The 20,087-nt window shown below is 42.4% G+C and overlaps 1 protein-coding gene across 2 annotated transcripts in view; it reads right to left on the reverse strand.

The window, feature by feature from the left end:
* The window catches only part of Ctcf (CCCTC-binding factor), a 54,152-nt gene that overhangs the window by 17,926 nt on the left and 16,139 nt on the right, over nucleotides 1–20,087 (reverse strand). The window contains exons 3-5 of one of the 2 annotated variants that reach the window (XM_090357443.1): nucleotides 4,957–5,128; nucleotides 2,910–3,699; nucleotides 2,467–2,637 (exon numbers count right to left, since the gene is read on the reverse strand). In XM_090357443.1, the coding sequence (XP_090213569.1) occupies nucleotides 2,467–2,637; nucleotides 2,910–3,690 (952 nt within the window). In that variant the 5' untranslated portion in view covers nucleotides 3,691–3,699; nucleotides 4,957–5,128. The remainder of the gene's footprint in view (nucleotides 1–2,466; nucleotides 2,638–2,909; nucleotides 3,700–4,956; nucleotides 5,129–20,087) is intronic. The other variant, XM_090357442.1, reaches the window with a different exon arrangement.

Raw genomic sequence — 20,087 nt, forward strand, 5'->3', positions numbered from 1 at the left:
ACAAAGTAGACTGCTGTGGAGGTATTTCCACTGGGCTGTATCATATAACCACTGTCTCTCTGCCCAAGATCCATGCTCACTCAGCTATCTTTCATTTCTTCTAGAAAATGAAAAGGTATTATTCCCTACTATAAACTGACACTGTGTATATGTATGACTCCTTCCTTTAGGCTGTACTAGGACTTAAATTCAAGATCTTGTACTTGCTGTACTACTTGAGCCACACCTCCAGCCCTTTGTCTCTTATAGGCTTAGTGACTAGATGAATCAGTTCTGGGACCAGACAGATCCAACTTCTTGTTTTCAAAGTTGAAGTCTAGGGGCCGGGAGTTGGACCTAATGGTAGAGTGCTTGCCTAGCATGCACGAAGACCTGGGTTCGATTCCTCAGTACCACACACATAGCAAAAAGCCAGAAGTGGTGCTGAGGCTCAAGTGGTAGAGCCCTAGCCTTGAGAAAATCCAGGGACAGTGCTCAGGCCCTGAGCCCAAGCCCAAGACTGGCAAAAAAACAAAAACAAAAACAAACAAAAAAAATTCAAGTTGAAGTCTAGACCAGGAGAGTGTCCACACTAAGGTACATGCACGTTCACAAATCCTACTATAGGGCCAGCTACTTTTAGTCATATGCCCAATTTTTTCAATGTTTCAAACCAGTTCACCAAGCCAATAATATTAGAATATCTGAACACCATATTAAAGTATACAATGACATTTGGGACAAATAAATGGCTTTGTTTTATACTTACTTGGCTTGTTTGAGTGTTGTGGATTGAGCCCAGGGTCTCATATGTGCTAGTAAGTGTTCTACCATTAAAGTTCTTTTGTTTTTGAGATAAGGTCTGGGGATTGAATCTAGGAAAGTACTCTATTATTTGAATTATACGTCTAGCCCCTGAACAGTCAAATTGCCCAAATAATACTTTAAATCTTATATTCGCCAATTGTGAGTTACTTACCTTTTTGTGGAGGCAGGGGTGGGGAAAGGAAACCAAAACAGAAAATCAGAATAGGTATGCTTTTCCTTTAATTTCTGTTCTCCCTCATAGTGCTTGATATTTGTTGTATGTTATATGGAACTTTTTGGACTTTTTTTTGGGGGGTGGGGGTAATTATTGTATAGACCTCAGCAATACAATGGTCAGGTTTCCAAGAAGTATTCCAAGTAACAACCAGATAGCATTTTTCTGGTTCATCTCCTTTATATCATTTGGATTAGTTTCCTCTAAGCATTTTCTTTCTTCTTTTTTTTTTTACATCAGTCATGGGCCTTGAACTCAGGGCCTGGGCACTGTCCTTGAGCTTTCTCAAGGCTAGAGCTCTACCACTTGAGCCACAGTACTATTTCTGGCTTTTTTCTATGTATGTGATACTGAGGAATCGAACCCGGCACTCTACCACTAGGCTAAAACACTTGGTCTCTAAGCATTTTCTTTTGGTGCCAAAACCATGGCTTCAACTCCAAGTCTTACACTCGGGGTTGGCTTTCTTGTTTATGATTGACATTCTATCACTTGAATGCCTCAGAGACTTTCTGCCTGCGCTGGTTTTAAACTCCATCTTCAGCCTCATGAGATAACTAGGATTAGATTTATGAGCCACAGGTATTTGACTTCCACTAAGTTTTCTGGACATTCACCTGTAACCAAGTCCACCTGCTGACAATAAATACACAGATAAATCAAATTAAGATTACCCTCAGAAATATTCCATTTTCTCCTTGGAATCAACAGGGATAATTAAAACTTTTTTTTGGGGGGGGGGCATGAATCCTATCTTGAACTCGGGGTCTAAGCACTGTCCTTGGGCTTTCTCAAGGCTAAAGCTCTATCACTTGAGCCAAAGTACCACTTCCAGCTTTTTCTTTTTTTCTTTTTTTTTTTTGTGGGTCATGGGGCTTGAACTCAGCCTGGACACTGTCCCTGAGCTCTTCAGCTCAAGGCTATTGCCCTACCTTGAGCCAAGCCCCAGTTCCTGCTTTCTAGAGGTTAGTTGGAGATAAAGAGTCTCAAGGTCCTTTTGTGTCATGGCTTTGAGCATTGATCCTCCTCAGATCTCAGCCTCCTGCGTAACTAGGATTACAGGCGTGAGCTACCGCAACCAGCTCTCCCAGATTTTTCTTTTTTCTTTTTTGGCCAGTCCTGGGCTTGAGCTCAGGGCCTGAGCACTGTCCTTGGGCTTTCCTCAAGGTTAGTGTTCTACCCTAAGCCACCACACCATTTCTGGCTTTTTCTATGTATGTGGTACTGAGGAATTGAACCCGGGTCTTCGTGCATGCTAGGCAGGCACTCTACCACTAGGCCAAACTCCCAGCCCCTCTCCCAGATTTTTCTATGTATGTGGTACCACAGAATCAAACTCAGGTCTTTGTGCATGCTAGGCAAGCACTCTATAGGCCAAACTCCTGGCCCCCAAACCCAACTTTTATCTTTTGCTATATTATAGCCCCCACATTTTCATACAGTACCTGTGTGTGTATTAAGGTGATTCCTCAGGAGGGTGACCGTTCTGAATGCCCTGCCACAGAGATGGCATTTATGTGGTCTCTCATCAGTGTGGCTTTTCATGTGACGATCCAAATTTGAACGCCGAGGACATGTGTAACTGCACAGCTCACACTGGAATGTCTTCTTTACACCTATATGGCAAAAGAAAACACTCACTATGGGTTTTCAAAGTATTAAGTTGGCCCAGACTTTAATTTCTACAAATATATTTCATGGACTTTTTTATAACTAAACCCAAAGTAATGTGATACATACTAAGTTGAAATTACCTCACCACACTAATAGATTTATTTCTCTTTAGAACTTAATAACTTGAAAAAATAATTTAATATAACAAAGTAATTTGTATATGAACAACTGTATCATCAGTCAGTCTGAAATACTTTGAAGAGTATTACTTTACCTTTTTTTTTAATTTTTGTTGGCTTTGGAGGCTTCATATTACCAACCACTTTCTCTGCATTTACTTCTGACAGTAGGCCTTCCTGCTGCTCTTCTTCAAAATCATAGACAGATACATCCACGTCTTTGCCCTCCTCTGTGTAACGCAATTTGCTCTTTTTGGTTTTCTTTGTTTTTTTGGCTGGTGGCTGATAGTCTGGGTCTTTCTGCCAACTTGGATCTTCCTGAGGCGGAAGTTCCCCTTGCTCTAATGTCTCCACCTCTCCATTGGCCCCCACTTTTACCACCTGAAACCCTTCAGGCAAAGGTAATGTGTGACATATCATGGGTTCACTCTCTGCAAGGCCCTCTTTAGACACTTCATTTTCATAAGCCCCCTGAAGTTCTTCTACTGAAGTGGTAGCAACAGGTACAGTCACAGGAACAGGTACTTGAACAAGCTGAAGCTCTCCTATATTAATGGGCTGTTCTTCCATATTTACAACTTGCAAGGTTATGATTTGTGTATCGTCCACTGCAGCCTCCGCTTCGGGAGCCACTGTACCCTCCATTACTTCAGTCTTCATCTGAAGAAGGGTAGGATCCAGCTGTTCCATCATTACCATTTGTACACTGCTATTGACATCCTGTACCACCTCACCCCCATCTGTCTGGTTCTGGGGTAGGTGGCAAGCATCTTCTTCCTGGCCACCTTCCCGGCGTCGCTGATAAGTCTTTCTTTCCTTTCCTTTAATGAAAGTTTCAGACTCTTCCACAATGGCTTCGACCGCCTCACCTTCCATTTCCCCTTCCTTTATTAAGGGAGAACACAAGATAGTTATTTAACACGAAGTTTGATTAAATGTAAACTTAATTTTTATTGTACTGGTCTATTTATTTAAATTAAATTTTTATTGTTGGGGTGATGTACAGAGGGGTTACATTCACCAGGTAGTGGGTACATTGCTTCTTGAACATTGTTACCCTTCCCATATTTTTCTCCAACTTTCCCTCCCCCACCCATAAACTTACATTTTAAAACAACAACAAAAAAAACCCCTTAAGAATCAATGGTTGTTCAAAGACGATTATGTGCTTTCTGATGAAGGACAGAAAAAAAGTCTAACTGCTGGGCATGCAATTGGTCACACCGTAATAATACTGAAGAGACTGAGATCAAGTCAGACTTTTGCAGGAAAGTCTGAGAGAGATTTCATCTACAAAATAACCAGCAAAAAGTAGAGCTGGAGGTATGATCCAAGTGGTAGAGCACAAGTCAATGGAACACAAAATCCTTAGTTTAAGCCCCAATATCACCAAAACAAAACACATGTAACTGATTTAGCCTCTAGATCCAATTTCCAATTAATAGCAAATTGATGATATTGAGGATATTAAAGCATGCTGCAGAAATAGTAGACAAATCTAGTCTGCGGGAAACACTGTAGGACTGAGTTTCTTTTGCAAATCAAGGGGGGAAAAAAGGAAGGAAAGACTGAACTGACAACTTACGGACTCAAAGATCTCAATGTGGGCTGACTCCCTTCAGGGACATTTGTCAGGGTCTGGAGACATTTTTGGTTGTTATTAAAAATAGGAAGTCATTACTGCCATCGAGTATATAGAGATGATACTAAATATCCTACAATACACAGGTTAGTTTTCTACCACAGAGAGTTGTCAGAATTATGTGTGGTACCTGTAATACAGTGGATTACCAACTGTAATCTGAGAAGTTGGAAGGCTGAGGCAGGAAGAGGGTGCAGTACAGGACAGTCTGGGATACAGTTTCAAAATCAGCAAAAAAGATATCACACAAATAGGAAGTTCAACTCTGAATGTTTGATTATATAAAAGAGTCAACTAGTTTATATCTTACATATCCAGGTAGAGTTAGAAAGGACAACAATTTCAGTTATAACAGGTTTTATTTTTTTTTTCTAGTTGCTTTTATCTGTAATTATAACTAGTCAGTATGTGGAGATTGGGTGGGTCATGATTGGAGGGCAGCCCCAGCAAAAAGTAACAAGACCTCATCTCAACCAATAGCTGAGTATGGTGATGCCTACCTGTCATACCAGCTAGGAGAGAGACTAAGATTGGGACCATCGAAGTTCAAGGCCAGCCCAGACAAAAAGTTCATGACTCCATCGCAGCAGAAAAGGCTAAGCATGGTGGTACATGCCTGTCATGCCTGCTGCAGCAGAAAGCATAAATAGGAGAATGGCAGTCCAGGTCCACCTGGGCAAAAAGCAATATCCTATTTAAAAAATAGCCAGACCTGAAACCCAAATGCAAACCCAAACCCAAATCCACCCACCTTCCCAAGAAAGAACAGACCAAAAAGGGGTGGAGGAGTGGCTAGAGAAGTACAGCACCTGCCAAGCAAGCTCCAGTTATCACTTAAAAATAAATAAAAGTCGGGCACTAGTGGCTCATGCCTGTAACAGCAGCTACTCAGGAAAAAACCTGAAGTGGCACTGCGGCTCAAAGTAGTAGAGTGATAGTTTTGAGCTGAAGAGCTCAGGCCCAGAGTTCAAGCCCATAACCTACCAATAATAATAATAATAACAACAAAAAAAACAACAACATGGAGACTACAACTAGTAAGAATATACCTCATACTTGAAAAAACACTGTGACATTTTATATGCTCTCACCTCAAATTCTGTGAGGTTATAGATATATTAACAAATTTGGTTTAGTCATTCTACAATATAAACAACATATTTCAAAATAAGCTGTATATAATTGAAAGTTAAATAAGCCAGTGCTAGTAGGTTATACCTACAATCCTATCTTCTCAGGAGGCTGAGACCTGAGAATTAAGGTTCAGTGTGAATCTGGACAGAAGAGTCTGAGACTCCTATCTCCAATTTACCATTTAAAAGCCTCAAGTGCAGGTGGGTTTATCTACTAATTGTGAGGCCCTAGGTTGCATTTCTAGTAACATAAAACATAAAAGCCACAGGCCGGGCCGGGAGTTTGGCCTAGTGGTTAAAGTGCTTGCCTAGCATGCATGAAGACCCGGGTTCGATTCCTCGGTACCACATACATAGAAAAAAGTCGGAGGCTCAAGTGGTAGAGCTCTAGCCTTGAGAAAGTCCAAGGACAGTGCTCAGGCCCTGAGCTCAAGCCCAGGACTGGCAAAAAAAAAAAAAAAAAAAAAAAAAGCCACAGGCCGGGAATTTTCCTTAGTGGTAGAGTGCTTGCCTAGCATGCATGAAGACCTGGGTTTGATTCCTCGGTACCACATACATAGAAAAAATGCCAGAAGTGGTGCTGTTACTCAAGTAGTAGAGCTCTAGCCTTGAGAAAACCCAAGGGCAGTGCTCAGGCTCTGAGCCCAAGCCCAGGACTGGCAAGCAAGCAAGCAAGCAAGCAAGCAAACAAATAAATAAATGCCACTCAGGAGGTTGAGATCTAAAGATCAGGTTCAAAGCCAGCCCAGGCACTAAAGACCCTGTTTGGCTCAGGGGCAGGGTGGTAACCTTGAACTGAAAAGCTCAGAGAGAACTCTCAGACCCTGGGGTAGGGTAGTAGCCTTGAGTTGAAGAGCTCAGGGACAACACCAAGGCCCAGAGTTTAAGCCCCACAACAGACCACTCCCCACCCCCCCAAAAAAGCCAGAGGCAGGGAATTTGGCCTAGCATTCATGAAGACCTGGATTCGATATCACATCTATAGAACAAAGCCAGAAGTGGTCCTGTGGCTCAAGTGGTAGAGCTCTAGCCTTGAGATCCCAAGAACAATGATCAGGCCCTGAGTTCAAGCCCCAGGATTGGTGAAAAGAAAAGAAAAAAAAAAAGCTGGATACAGTGGATACCAGGATTGAGGTTTCCTGTCAGCCCAGGCACAAAGTCTGTAAAACTCTTACTTCCTTAATCAATAAAAACAAAAAACAAAACAAACAAAACCAGAAATTGAGCTGTGGCTCAAGTTAGTAGAGTGTCAGCCTTGAGTGAAACAGTTAAGTTGATATCATCCTGGTTCAAGCCCCAAGACCAGCACACAAAAAAAGCAAATCAAAAACAACTTATATATTCCTCATATCTATCTACTTATAAAGCGCAACTAGATTTCTGTTTCCTTTTATGGTGCTGTTTTTTTTGTTGTTGTTGTTGGTTTTTTTCCCCCTGAATTGGGGCTGGGGCTTGAACTCAAGAGTCTGGGTGCTATCCTTAAACCTTCAAGGCTAGTACTCTACTACTTGAGACAATTCCACTTCAAGATTTTTCTAAGTAGTTTGTTGGTGATAAGAGTTTCAGACTTTCCTGCCCAAGCTGGCTTCAAACTGCAGTCCTCAGATCTTAGCCTCCTGAGTAGCTAGGATTACAGGCATGAGCTGCCAATGCTTTCCTTTTCTTTCTTTTTAAAGTTTTATTTTATGGTTCTAGAAAATGGCTTCCCCACCAGTCTCCCAGCTAAATTCTACCTCAGAAACCAATCTCTGTCATATTGCTTTTGAAGTTTTTTTTAAAAATAAAAGTTGGGTACTATAATTTCAGCTACCCAGGACAATAAGATCTGAAAAATCAAGGTTCAAAACCAGGATAGCTAGATAAATCTGTGACTCTTATCCCTAGTTAACTAACAAAAAGCCAGAAGTGGAGACATAGCTCAAACAGTAGACACCATCATTAGGTGGAAAGGCTGAGCAGAGCTTGAGGCTCTGAGTACAAGCCCCAGTTACTGGTATGTGCATGTGTGCACACACATATACTCACATTTATGAAGTTACAATTTATGTATTTAAAAGTTAACACTTGGGCCAAGAATGTTTCTTAATGGTAGTGTGCTTGCCTGCCACACATGAAGCCCTGGGCTCCATTCCTCAGTACCACATAAACAGAAAGAAAAAGCCACAAGAGGGGCCGGGAGTTTGGCCTAGTGGTAGAGTGCTTGCCTAGCACACACGAAGACCTGGGTTCAATTCCTTGGTACCACATACATAGAAAAAAGCCGGAAGTGGTGCTGTGACTCAAGAGGTAGATCTAGCCTTGAAAAAGCCAAAGGACAGTGCTCAGGCCCTGAGTTCAAGGCCCAGGACTGGAAAAAAAAAAAAAAAAAAGCGCCACAAGAGGTGCTGTGGCTCAAGTGTTAAAACGCAAGCCTAGAGCATAGAGAAATTCAGGGGCAGAGCCCCAGGACTCAAACACTAGCTATTTCCCTAAAAGTTGGCACTCCTTTTGTCGGTTAAATGGTAAAAAAAAACCTCTTGGACCGTCCTGAGCTGCCCTGTAACTGGGATCCTCAGATCTCAGCCTCCTGAGTAGCTAGGATTATAGGCATGAACCATCAGTGCCTGGCTTATTTATGTATATTTTGATGAGCTCAGATATATACATATACTCATAATCTCATCAACCACAATCAAAGTACTAAACATCATTTTCAAACTGTTCTTGTGTAGTAAAGCCTGTCCTAAAAGAAATTTCAAAAACAAAACCTCTTAATTTCTACAAACAGATTACATAAATTCTGCTAATGGAGAGAAACCCTCAAGTCAGTCCTATGTTACAATTAGCTGTGTTTAATCTGCTTGGGTCTTTTCCTGCCCTTAATTATGTGAAAACAAAATAATCTGCTAATTTATGCGATAAATTTTAGGTTGTGGGGCCAGGAATCTGGCCTAGTGGTAGAGTGCTTGCCTAGCATGCACAAAGATCCAGGTTTGCTTCCTCAGTAACATATACATAGAAAAAGCCAGAAGTGGTGCTGTGGCTCAAGTGGTAGAGCTCTAGCCTTGAGAAAGCCTAAGGACAATGTTCAGGTCCTGAGTTCAAGCCCCAGAACTGGCAAAATAAATGAATAAATATTTTTAAATGTAAAAGGAAAATTTTACACCTATTTTACTAACTTGATATGTCCAAAATATCATCATCTTGAGGTATACTCAACTTATAATAGATATAAAATTGAGATGTTTTATGTTATTTTTATGCCACGTTTCTAAATTATTTTACATTTATAACACATCTCAATTCAAGTTAGTCACATTGTAAGTTCTCATGAACAAATGATTTAACCACTGTATTTTAACAGATATGAGAACCAGCAGCAATGGAAACCTGTGAACCACCAGGGGGCTTGAACTTGGCCTGCGCACTGTCCCTGAGCTCTTCAGCTCAAGGCTAGCACCCACCTTAAGCCATCGCGCCTCTTCCGGTTTTCCGTGTTCTTCAGATCTCAGCCTCCTGAGAAGCTAGGATTACAGGCATGAGCCACCAGAGCCTGACTGTGTGCCTCTATTTTTAAAGAGAGAGGTTTTCAAGGCCATGAAGACCTTCCAAAAAGACTGTTAATTCACATGCCCAAAGTTAGGGAACACAGTGAGGTGGGGGAGGAGTCTCCTAAGATAACATTATTGGAAAAGGGTTTTTTTAGTCAGCTCAGGCAGTTGAGACCTATTTCAAAAACAAATGAAAACAAAAGGGTGAAGGGTACAGCTTAAGTCGTAGACTGTTTGCCACCAAGAGTAAAGCCCTGGGTTTAATTCTCAGAAAAAAAGGGAGGGAGTAGAGAAGGGAGTTTACTTGGTATAAAAGCTCATAGTGGCCCTAAAGAGAGAATCATTACATAATCCTAGATTAAATACCTTCAGTAATAATAATAATCTGTCAAGGATTTGGGCTGACAGTATTCTGTCACTGTGAAAAGAACTACATAGGCTGGACTTGTGGTGGCTCACGCCTGTAATCCTAGCTACGCAGGAGGCTGAGAGGCTGAGACCTGAGGATGGAGGTTCAATGCCAGCCCAGGCACTGAAGTCCAGGAGACTCTTATCTCTGATTAACCATCAGAAAACTGGAAGTAGTGTTAAGGCTCAAGGGGTAGGGCAGTAGCCTTGACCTGAAGAGCTCAGGGACAGCGCCCAGATCCAGAGTTCAAGCCCCATGACTCACCAAAAAAGAAAAGAAATCTCACCTCAACAGTGGATTCCTTAACCTAGCTTTCCCCAGGAGGAATTGAGTCTCTTTTCTGAATCAATAACTAACCCAATAGGTTAGAACAGGCCCTTTCTCCAGACTCCCAGGGGATTTCACTCCCAGCTACTTTACTCTTGCAAACAACTCTAATCTATCCATCTCCTCAGTTCCTCTAAGATTCTTGTTTTCAAGTCATCACTTCCTTCACCAGGCATTCTCACCTGTTTCAGCCTTACCTTCTAGGTTTTGTTAAATTAAATCTCTTTTATTTGGACTGCTATCACTATAATGAGTTTACTTTTTACTTCAGGGACAAAACTTGTCTCCTTAAAACTATCAGTATTATTCACAGACATCTGAAAAAGGCAGCATATGAAAGATTTAAATAACATTCATAATTCCTGTATCTAAAGATAATCATTTACTAAACACACAAGTTCATTTACCAAGCAGAAACTATTCCAGAGGCTGAGATCTGAGGATCGTGGTTACAAGCTAATCTTACCTCTTTTGTCCAGAAGTAGAAGCAGGAGTACAAATGCTAGAGTGACAGCATTCTTCAGAAAAAGCTAACAGACAATGCTGGACATTGAACTCAGGGCCTTCTGCTTGCTTTACTGTGCTTGCTACATCTCTAGTCCATCCAAAAGAAAAGGCGGGCCAGTAGCTCACACTAGTAATTCTAGCTACTCAGAAGGCTGAGATCTGAGGATCAAGGTTCAAAGCCAGCACAGGTACAAAAGGACCCGAGAGGTTAATTTCCAGTTAACCTCTAGAAAACAGGAGGGGCTTGGCTCAAAGGTAGGGCAGTATCCTTGAGCTGAAGAATTCAGGGACAGCGTGCAGGCTGAGTTCAAGCCCCATGACCCACAAAACAAACAAAACTTCACACACACACACATCATGCACACACACATTGGGGGGTGGGTATTTTCTTTTTTGACACTGGAGATCAAACTCAGGATGTGGCATTTGCTAGGCAAACATTTTGCCCCTGAGCTATATCCCAGCCCTAGTTTGGCTCTCTTAAGAAAGATCCAGCTCAGCGCCTGGGGTGTGGTGGCTCACGACTGTAATCCTAGCTACTCAGGAGGCTAAGATCTGAGGATTTCAGTTCAAAGCCAGCCAGGCACTAAAAAGTCAGTGAGACTCGTAATCTCCAATTAATCACCAGAAAACCAGAAGTAGTGTTGTGGCTCAAGGGGTTGGGTGGTAGCTTTGAGCTGAAGAGCTCAAGGACAACGCCCAGGCCCAGAGATCAAGTCCCACAAGACCAAAAACAGGAGGAAAAAAAAAAAAAAAAAAAAAGATCCTGCCAGGTGTGGTGCCTCTCTGGAGACTGAGATCTGAGGATCAAGGTTCAAAAAACCAGCCCAGGCACAAAAGGACATGAGGCTCTTATCTCCAATTAATCTCCAGAAAAAAAGGGGAAGTGGGGCTTGGCTCAAGAGTAGGGCAGTAGTAGCCTTGAGCTGAAGAGCTCAGGGATAGTGCCCAGGCTGAGTTTAAGCTACATGACCCCCGCCCCCTCCCACATTAAAAAAAAAAAAAAAAAGATCCTGCACAAAGCCAAGAGCTGGTAACTCAGACTTCTAATCGTAGCTACTCAAGAGATTGAGATCTGAGGGGTCTGGGTTTAAAGTCAGTCTGGGGATGAAGGTCTGAGTCTCCTATCTCCAATTAAGCACCACAAAATCAAAAGTGGAGCCAGAAAACCAAAAGTGTAAGGGTGGCTCAAAGTGGTAGAGCACTAGCTAGCTTTGAGCAAAAACACTCAGTGCTTAGATTCTGAATTCAAGCCTCATAATGAAAAAAGACCCCACTTCCTTCTTAGCCTGGCCTACAGGCATCATTCATAATGATCACCCTAACCAACCCAAAGGCCCTTTTCTTTATCCAGTTGTTTTGGGTTTTTTTTTGGCCAGGCCTTGGGCTTTAACCCAGGCCTGACCTGAGTGCTGTCCTTGGGCTTTCTCAAGGTTAGAGCTCTACCACTAGAGCCACAACGCCATTTCTGACTTTTTCTATATATGCAGTACCAAAGAATCCAACCTGGTTCTTCATGCATACTACATAAACACTCTACCAAAAGGCCAAACTGCCATCCTTATCCAGATTTTCTAAAAATGAAACTCATCTTCCTCTATCCTGAATTTCTTTCATCCCTAGGATGCTGCCTGTCCCAGGTCTTTTCTCTTGTTGTTGAGTGCCTTCCCATCTGTCTCTTGAAGCACACCAAGGGTCTGTTCCTTCAGTAGGTATTTGTGCTAGGGTTTTTGTTTGTTTCTTCTTCATCATCATCTTCTTTTTTTTTTTTTTTTTTTTTGCCTGTCCTGGGGCTTGAACTCAAAAACCTGAGCACTGTCCCTGAGCTTTGTGTTCAAAACTTCTGCTCTACCACTTGAGCCACAACTTCACTGCTGGCTTTTTGGGTAATTAACTGGAAGTAAGAGTCTCATGGACTTTTCTGTCTAGGCTAGCTTTGAACTTCAATCCTCAGATCTCAGCCTCTTGAAAAGTTAGGATAAAGGCATAAGCCACTGACACCTGGCTTAGGTTTCTTTTTAAACTTATTTTTATTACTAGGTAGCTGTACAAAGGTTACAATGCCATAAGTCAGGCTATGAGTACAATGTTTCTATTTATTTAGTACAATGTGTCTTGCTTAATGTCACATCTTTTTGTTCTCCCTCATTACCATCCCTATACCTCAGGTTAGGTAGTTTATAATGTACAATGGCTATAATGACTACATTTGCTCACCTTTTTATCCAATTCATATGACCACTCTTTTGCCTCCTCCCAAAATGTTTCCATTTCCTGGTATTCACTTTGATAGTTACATTAGTTGTTCAGGAGTAACATTTTTGGATTCCTCCCCCTAAAACTATACCATTCTTTAGTCAGTTTGTGTATATATACACAGAGCCCTGGATGAGTAAATTTCCATTGTATCTATATACCACATTTTCTTGATCCATTAATCCGTTGTAGGATATCTGGGGTGTTTCCACAACTTTCCTATTGAAAGTTGTGTGTCGATGAACATGAATGTTGCACTAGTTTTTTCATTCCAATTTTCTCTACCACAAAGGCTTTTCCTTATCACATCTGCAATCCTAGTTTCACTGCCTTAAAGAAATCTCTCCATATGGATGGTTGTCTGTCATGTTCCCTAGCAAATAAAGAAACCTGGACTCTACTCTCTAATCCATCCAGCTGCGATGGTATGGTGTATGCGTGTGCACATGCACAGTGCACTGAGTTTGAAATCAAGACCTTGTGCTCACTCAATTTGCTTGTTTGGCTAGTGCTCTACCACTTGAGTCACATCACCTCCAGCCTTGCAGGTTTTTGTTTTGTTTTTGGTCTGAGCACTTCCCTGTGGCTTTCTCAAGGTCAGTGGCCTATCACTTGAGCCACAGCACCACTTCTGGCTTGTGTATGTGTGCTCAAGAATAGAACCCAGGGCTTTGTGCATGCTAGGTGAGCACTCTACCATTAGGCCACACTCCAGTCCCCCAGCCTTGCTTTGTGCCAGTTGTGGGACTTGAATTCTGGGCCTGGGCACTTTCCTTGAGCTTTTTAGCTCAAGCTACCACCCTACCCTTTGAGCAATAGCACTAGTTCTGCTTTTCTGGTGGTTAACTGGAGGTAAGAGTCTCACAGTCTTTAGGGCCCAGGCTGACTTTGAACCTCTATCCTCAGATCTCAGCCTCTTGAGTAGCTAGGATTATAGACGTGAGCCATCATGCCTGGCTAAGAAATGAGAATTTTGAAATACATTGATCACTTTTTTTTTTTTTTTTTTGCTGGTCCTGGGGTTGAATTCTGGGCCTGGGCATTATCCCTGAGCTCTTCAGCTCAAGGATACCATACTACTCTTAGAGCCACAGAGTCACTTCCAGTTTTCTAGTGGTTAATTGGAGATAAGAGTCTCAGGGACTATAGCGCCTGGGCTGACTTTGAACCTTGATCCTCAGATCTCAGCTTCCTGAGTAGCTAGGATTACAGACATGAGCCACAATACCCAGCCAGCCTTGCTTTTTAATAGTTATTTTGGAGATGGAGTCTCACCAGCTTTTCTGCCCAGGACATTTTCAAAGTTCAGCCTTCTTTGTAGCTAAGAGTACAGGTACGAACTGCTGGCTAAAATGATACTCTTAAGGCCAGATCTATTATATTCTCTATCATACTGGTGGAAAACTGGAGCTTAAGAAAAAAAAATGTCATTCCAGTAACTATGGATAAAGGACAGGTTTAAAAGGAGGTTCTTTCAGGCTGGGAACGTGGCCTAGTGGTAGAATGCTTACCTAGCATGGACAAAGCCCTGGGTTCGATTCTTTGCTACCACATACACAGAAAAGGCTGGAAGTGACGCTGTGGCTCAAGTGGTAGAACCACGAGAAAGACAAGGCCAGTGCTCCGGCCCTAGGTTCAAGCCTCAGGATGGGGGTGGAGGGAGGTTCTTTCAGATGAAGCAGGGGAATCTAGACAAGTGATTGAGAGTGGCTTTAAGGAAAACTTATACTTGAGTACTTCTCTGCCTCATTTGACAGGGACCTATCCTTCAACACAAGATACTCCTGACAACTATCAAGTTCCTAAGCCACTAGCTTTGATTTCTATCCTTAGGGATTCTGCTGGATCAGCCCTCCCCTACTTTTCTTTCCTCAGTTTCTCTGCCAGTTCTATATGGTTCAAATACCTCCCAATTTAAATCCCCCCCTTAACCTGATTTCACAGTGTAGCACATGTAGATACAATACTGTACTACCAGTTTAGTTTGTGGACTCCTATATTCTATTGTACTGAATTACTACTCTCAGGCCAGCAACAGACCTTACTTGGTCAATACAAAGGAGATTCCTCTATCCTAATCTTACTAGACATCTTTGTAGAAATCAGAATTGAATCCTAAGTATACCCTAAGCTGTGGTATATAAGGGCCACTTGCTTGTAGGACCAACAGAACTGCTTTCACTGAGTTTTGTTTTGGTATCATGCCCTTGGCTTATAGTGAATGATATGTGGGTTCAATATTATTTGGAAAAACTTTATTTCAGAGTACCAATAGTGGAGGGGAACAAAAAAGGGGAAATGAGGATGAATATGATGCTCAAAATAGTTTATCATATATGAAAACAGAATTCTGAAACCAGGAGAAACTCTTTTAAGAAAAGGGAGTAGGACATGGCAAACTATGTCATCCCTACTATAATGAAGTTTGATTAGGAGGGTCACAGTCTAGGCAACCTGGGCATAAATTTGAGATGCTATTAAAAAGTAACTAAAGCATAAAAGACTAGGGAATGGCTCAAGGGGTAGAGCATTTGCTGGACATGCACAAGACCCTGAATTCAAAACCCCAGTTTCACCCCTAAAATAGTATTTCTAATATTTATGACAACACATTAGTACTTTCGTTTGGCCAGTCCTGGGGCTTGAACTCAGGGCCTGAGCACTGTCCTTGGACTTTCTCAAGGCTAGAGCATTACCACTTCAGCCTCAGTCACCACTTCCAGCTTTTTTCTATGTAGGTGGTACCAAGGAATCAAACCTGGGTCTTCATGCATGCTAAACTCCTAGCCCCCATTTATACTTTTATTACATAGACATATGTAAAAATTTTTTTCTTTTCTTTTTTTTTGCCAGTCCTGGGGAGTGAACTCAGGGCCTGAGCACTGTCTTTGGGCTTTCCTCAAGGCTAGTGCTCTACCACTTGAGCCACAGCACCACTTTTGGCTTTTTCTATGTGGTACTGAAAAATCGCACCTGGGTCTTTGTGCATGCTAGGCAAGCACTCTACCATTAGGCCAAACTCCTGGCCCCAACATATATAAAATTTCTAAGAACAAGATTAACATCAAAGAAAACTCTGGGCAAAAAAAGATTCAATTCAAATTACAAATGTCGAGGCTGAGAGGCATTACTTAGCATGTGTGAGGCAATGGGTTCCATCTGCCGCACAAAAAGCAAAAAAGCAGCCAGGTGCCAATGGCTCACATCTGTAATCCTAGCTACTCAGGAGGCTGACATCTGAGGATCCTGTTTCAAAGCCAGCCCAGGCACTAAAAAAATCGGGGATAGGAGTCTGCAGACTTAGATAAAAGTTTTCTTACAATAATAGTTTCTCTAGAGGCTGAGGGGTTCTCAGTTTTGAGATTAGCAATTTCAAGGCCCTGAGTATCTGACTAGAGTTACCAACAAAGACAGGATTTCTCTACTAAACTCCTGGATTTCTCTAGGAAGAAGGCAACAACTACTTGACAGAACTTTATGACTAACCAAAGTCAGGAGAAACAATGAATCCACCAACTAAAGGAGAGAGCAGAATGGGGGAGATATGATGTATCAACATGAGGGAAATAAGCCTATCACTTTAAGATGCTATTCAATTTTAAGTGAATTCATAGCATAAGGCAAAAAAGACAAAACAAAACAAGGCTGAGGAGGTATAGTCAAGGCCCAACATCTGGGTATGGTCCCTACCAAGGCAAGCAAAAACAAAGCAATGACAACGAAAATCCAAACTGCTCTCAGACTAGCCTTTTTTTTTGGGGGGGGGGGGGAGGGAGGGGAAAGTCGGTCATGGGCTTTAACTCTGGATCTGGGCACTGACCCTGAGCTCTTCAGCTCGAGGCCACTGCCCTACCCTAGAGCCACAGCCCCATTTCCCATTTGCTAGAGATAACTGGAGATAAGTCTCAAGGCTAGTGTCTGGGCTGGCTTTGAACCTTGATCCTCAGATCTCAGTCTCTTGAGTACCTAGGATTACAGGTATGAGCTACTGCACTAGGCTTCAGATTAGTCTTTCTTAATCTCCATAGTACAGTAATTCCAGACTAAATGTCCTAAAATGGAGCTCAAAAATTCATCAAATCAGGGCCGGGAGTGTGGTCTAGTGGCAGAGTGAAGCCCTGGGTTCAATTCCTCAGTACCACATAGCTGGAAATAGTGTTGTGGCTGTGGCTCAAGTGGTAGGGTGCTAGCCTTGAGAAAGCTCAAGGACAGCGCCCTTGCCTTGAGTTCAGGCCCCAGGAATGGCAACAAAACAAAACAAAACAAGGGGCTGGGAGTTTAGCTTAGTGGTAGAGTGCTTGCCTAGCAGGCATGGAAGTCCCAGGTTTGATTTCCTCGGTACCACATACAGAGAAAAAGCCAGAAGTGGTGCTGTGGCTCAAGTGGTAGAGCTCTAGCCTTGAGGAAAGCCCAAGGCAGTGCTCACTGAGTTCACTCCCCAGGACTGGTAAAACAACAACAAAAACAATAAAACATTAAGTCAGACAAGATACCTATTAACCCAGCTAATCAGGGTGGGGTAGAAAGACCTCTCCAATCCTTGAATTAAGAGTTTGGGACAAGCCAGGGTGGTGGCTCATGCCTGTAATCCTAGCTATTCAGGAGGCTGAGATCTGAGGATCAAGGTTCAAAGCCAGCCTTGACAAAAAAGGACCTGAGACTCTTTATCACCAACTAACCACTAGAAAATGGGAAGTGGAACTTGGCTCAAGGGTAGGGTGGTAGCCTACTCAGGGACAGCCAGTGCCCAGGCTGAGTTCAAGCCGCATAACTCACAAAAAAAAAGGTTGGGGCAAGTCAAGGAAATGCAGGGACTCAAATTCTCTCCCACTTAATGTTTTTTAATAGCAGGGCTGAATGCGGCAGCAGGCCTATAATTATTATACTTGGGAGACTGAGGTAGGAAGATTGGGAATTTGAAGCCAGTCTGGGCTACATAGGGAACATGTCACAAATAAACAACTCATGATGGCTGGTGCTTACTGAATCAAGTCGAACTCTTTGGCTTAGCTCCCAGAGCTTAGTACAGCTTGTTCCTATACCTTTTACCTATTTAATTTCACCTCTGAATACTCCCCAATGGACATCTCTATACCAGTGTCACACTCCTTGTCTTGTCCCCTCCCAGCTGAACTCCTAAATCAGTCTTTTTCAATCTTTTCTAGAGCAGATTGAGCTCAAGGTTGCTTTTTTTTGGGGGGGAGAAGGGAAACAGAGTCAGGGGGTTTGAACTCTGGGCCTAGGTATTGTCCCTGAGCTCTTCAGTTTAAGGCTAGCACTCTACCACTTGAGCCACAGTGCCACTTCCCATGTTCAGGTAGTTAATTGGAGATAAGAGTCTCAAGGAGACTAGGCTGGCCTTGAATTCTGATCCTTTCAGATCTCAGCCTCCAGAATAGCTAGGATTACAAGCATGAGCCACCAGCCCGACTACTTCACTTGTTTTGCTATGAAGTTCAAGCTAGCCTTGAACTTTCAATTCTCCAGCTTCAGGCTCTTGAGTAGTGATATTATACTGGCATGTATCAGTTGGCTTGGAGATGTCATTTTTCAAACCTAGAAGTCCTAATACAATTATAGATTATATTAAAAACAAAACAACCTGGCCCCACATTGATGGCTCATACTTGTAATCCTAGCTACTCGGGAGGCTGACATCTGAGAATCAACTGAGAACCAATGTTCAAAGCCAGCCCAGTCATGAAAGACTGAGAGACTCTTATCTCCAATTAACTACTACTGTAGTTCAAACTGGTAGAGCACTAGCCTTAAGCTGAAGAGCTCAAGACAGTGCCCAGGCCCAGAGTTCAAGTCCCACGACTGACAATAAAATAAAAATAATTGAAAAAACAGAACCACCTTTCACGTGAAATAGGTGCTAACTGCAAGTGCACCAAAATTTAACAATATATCACATATCATTGTCTGGCTACATAACAATCTGGCAGACTAATGTCAAACGAAAACTCCCAAAATAACATTACTGCAGAGTTTAGTCATTTAGAAACACTGGTTATTGTATAAGGGACACTTGTTTGCTGAAAACAAACAAGAAAACTCCAATTTATTTTCTGGAGATCAGAAGACTGTTTATATCACCTTTGCAAGAAACTGCAGCTCCAAGTTTCCATGCCACTTCCTTGCACAGTCACTCTTAAACTCTAAAATGAAGGTCATTTAAAACATGTCTAAACTGTGCTTTCTTCCTTTCCTAGATTTTTTTTTTTTTGGTGGTAGGACTGCAGAGTGAACTCAGGACCTCTCAATTGCTAGGCAGGTGGTATACCACTTAAGCTATATCTCAACCCTGCCTCCTATCTTTAAAATTACATAAATGTTGCCAGGCATCTATGGCTCATGCCTATTACCCTAGTTACTTAGGAAGAATGAATCTAGTCTAGTATTTTTTTTTTTTTAATAATCATTTAGGCTGGGTGTGGTGGCTCAAACTTGTAATCCTAGCTACTTAGGAGGCTGAGATCTGAGAATCACAGTTCAAAGCTGGCCTGGGCACTAATGGACTTGAGATTCCGATCTCCAATTAAAATGGAAGCGGCACTGTGGCTCAAGGGGTAAGGTGGTGGCCTTGAGCTGAAGAACTCAGAGACAGCGCCCAGGCCCAGAGTTCAAGCTCCATGACCTCCCTACCCCCCAAAAGACATATATTAATATAAGGGCCAGGAATGTGGCTTAATGGTAGAGTGCTTGCCTAGCATGCACAAAGCCCTGGATTTGAGTCCTTGGTACCACATACTTCTGCCAGAAGTGGTGCTATGGCTCAAGTGGTAGAACACTAGCCTTGAGAAAGCTCAAGGATAGTTCCCAGGCCCTAAATTCAAGTCCTAGGACTGGCAAAAAATAATAATAATAAAATAAAAATAAAAACCTCGGGGCCGGGAGTTTGGCCTAGTGGTTAAAGTGCTTGCCTAGCATGCATGAAGACCCGGGTTTGATTCCTCAGTACCACATATAGAAAAAAAGCCGGAAGTGGTGCTGAGGCTCAAGTGGTAGAGCACTAGCCTTGAGAAAGTCCAAGGACAGTGCTCAGGCCCTATGCTCAAGCCCAGAACTGGAAAAATAAAATAAAATAAAAGCCTCATTTACTTATTTTGTGCCACTCCTGGGGCTTTTGTGCTCAATGCTAGTGTTCAACCATTTGAGCTATGGCTCTCATCTTTTTGGTGGTTAACTGGAAATAAGTCTCAAGAACTTTCACGCCCAGGCTGGCTGTGAATCATGATCCTAAGATCTCAGCCTCTTGAGGAGCTAAGATTACAGGCATGAGCCACTGGTGCCTGGCTTTTTTTAAATTTTTGAGACAGAATGTCACTGGTGGCCTTGAACCTGTAACCCTCACTCATCTCAATATTCAGAGTTGCTGCGATTACAGGCCTGTACCTCCATGACAAACTATGATTCAGTGTTTTATTTTGGGACACGGTCTCAACTGTGTAGCTCAGGTTAATCTG

The sequence above is a fragment of the Megascapheus bottae genome, chromosome 24, assembly GCF_031878675.1.
Source record: "Megascapheus bottae isolate mThoBot1 chromosome 24, mThoBot2.hap1, whole genome shotgun sequence".
Lineage (NCBI taxonomy): Eukaryota > Metazoa > Chordata > Mammalia > Rodentia > Geomyidae > Megascapheus > Megascapheus bottae.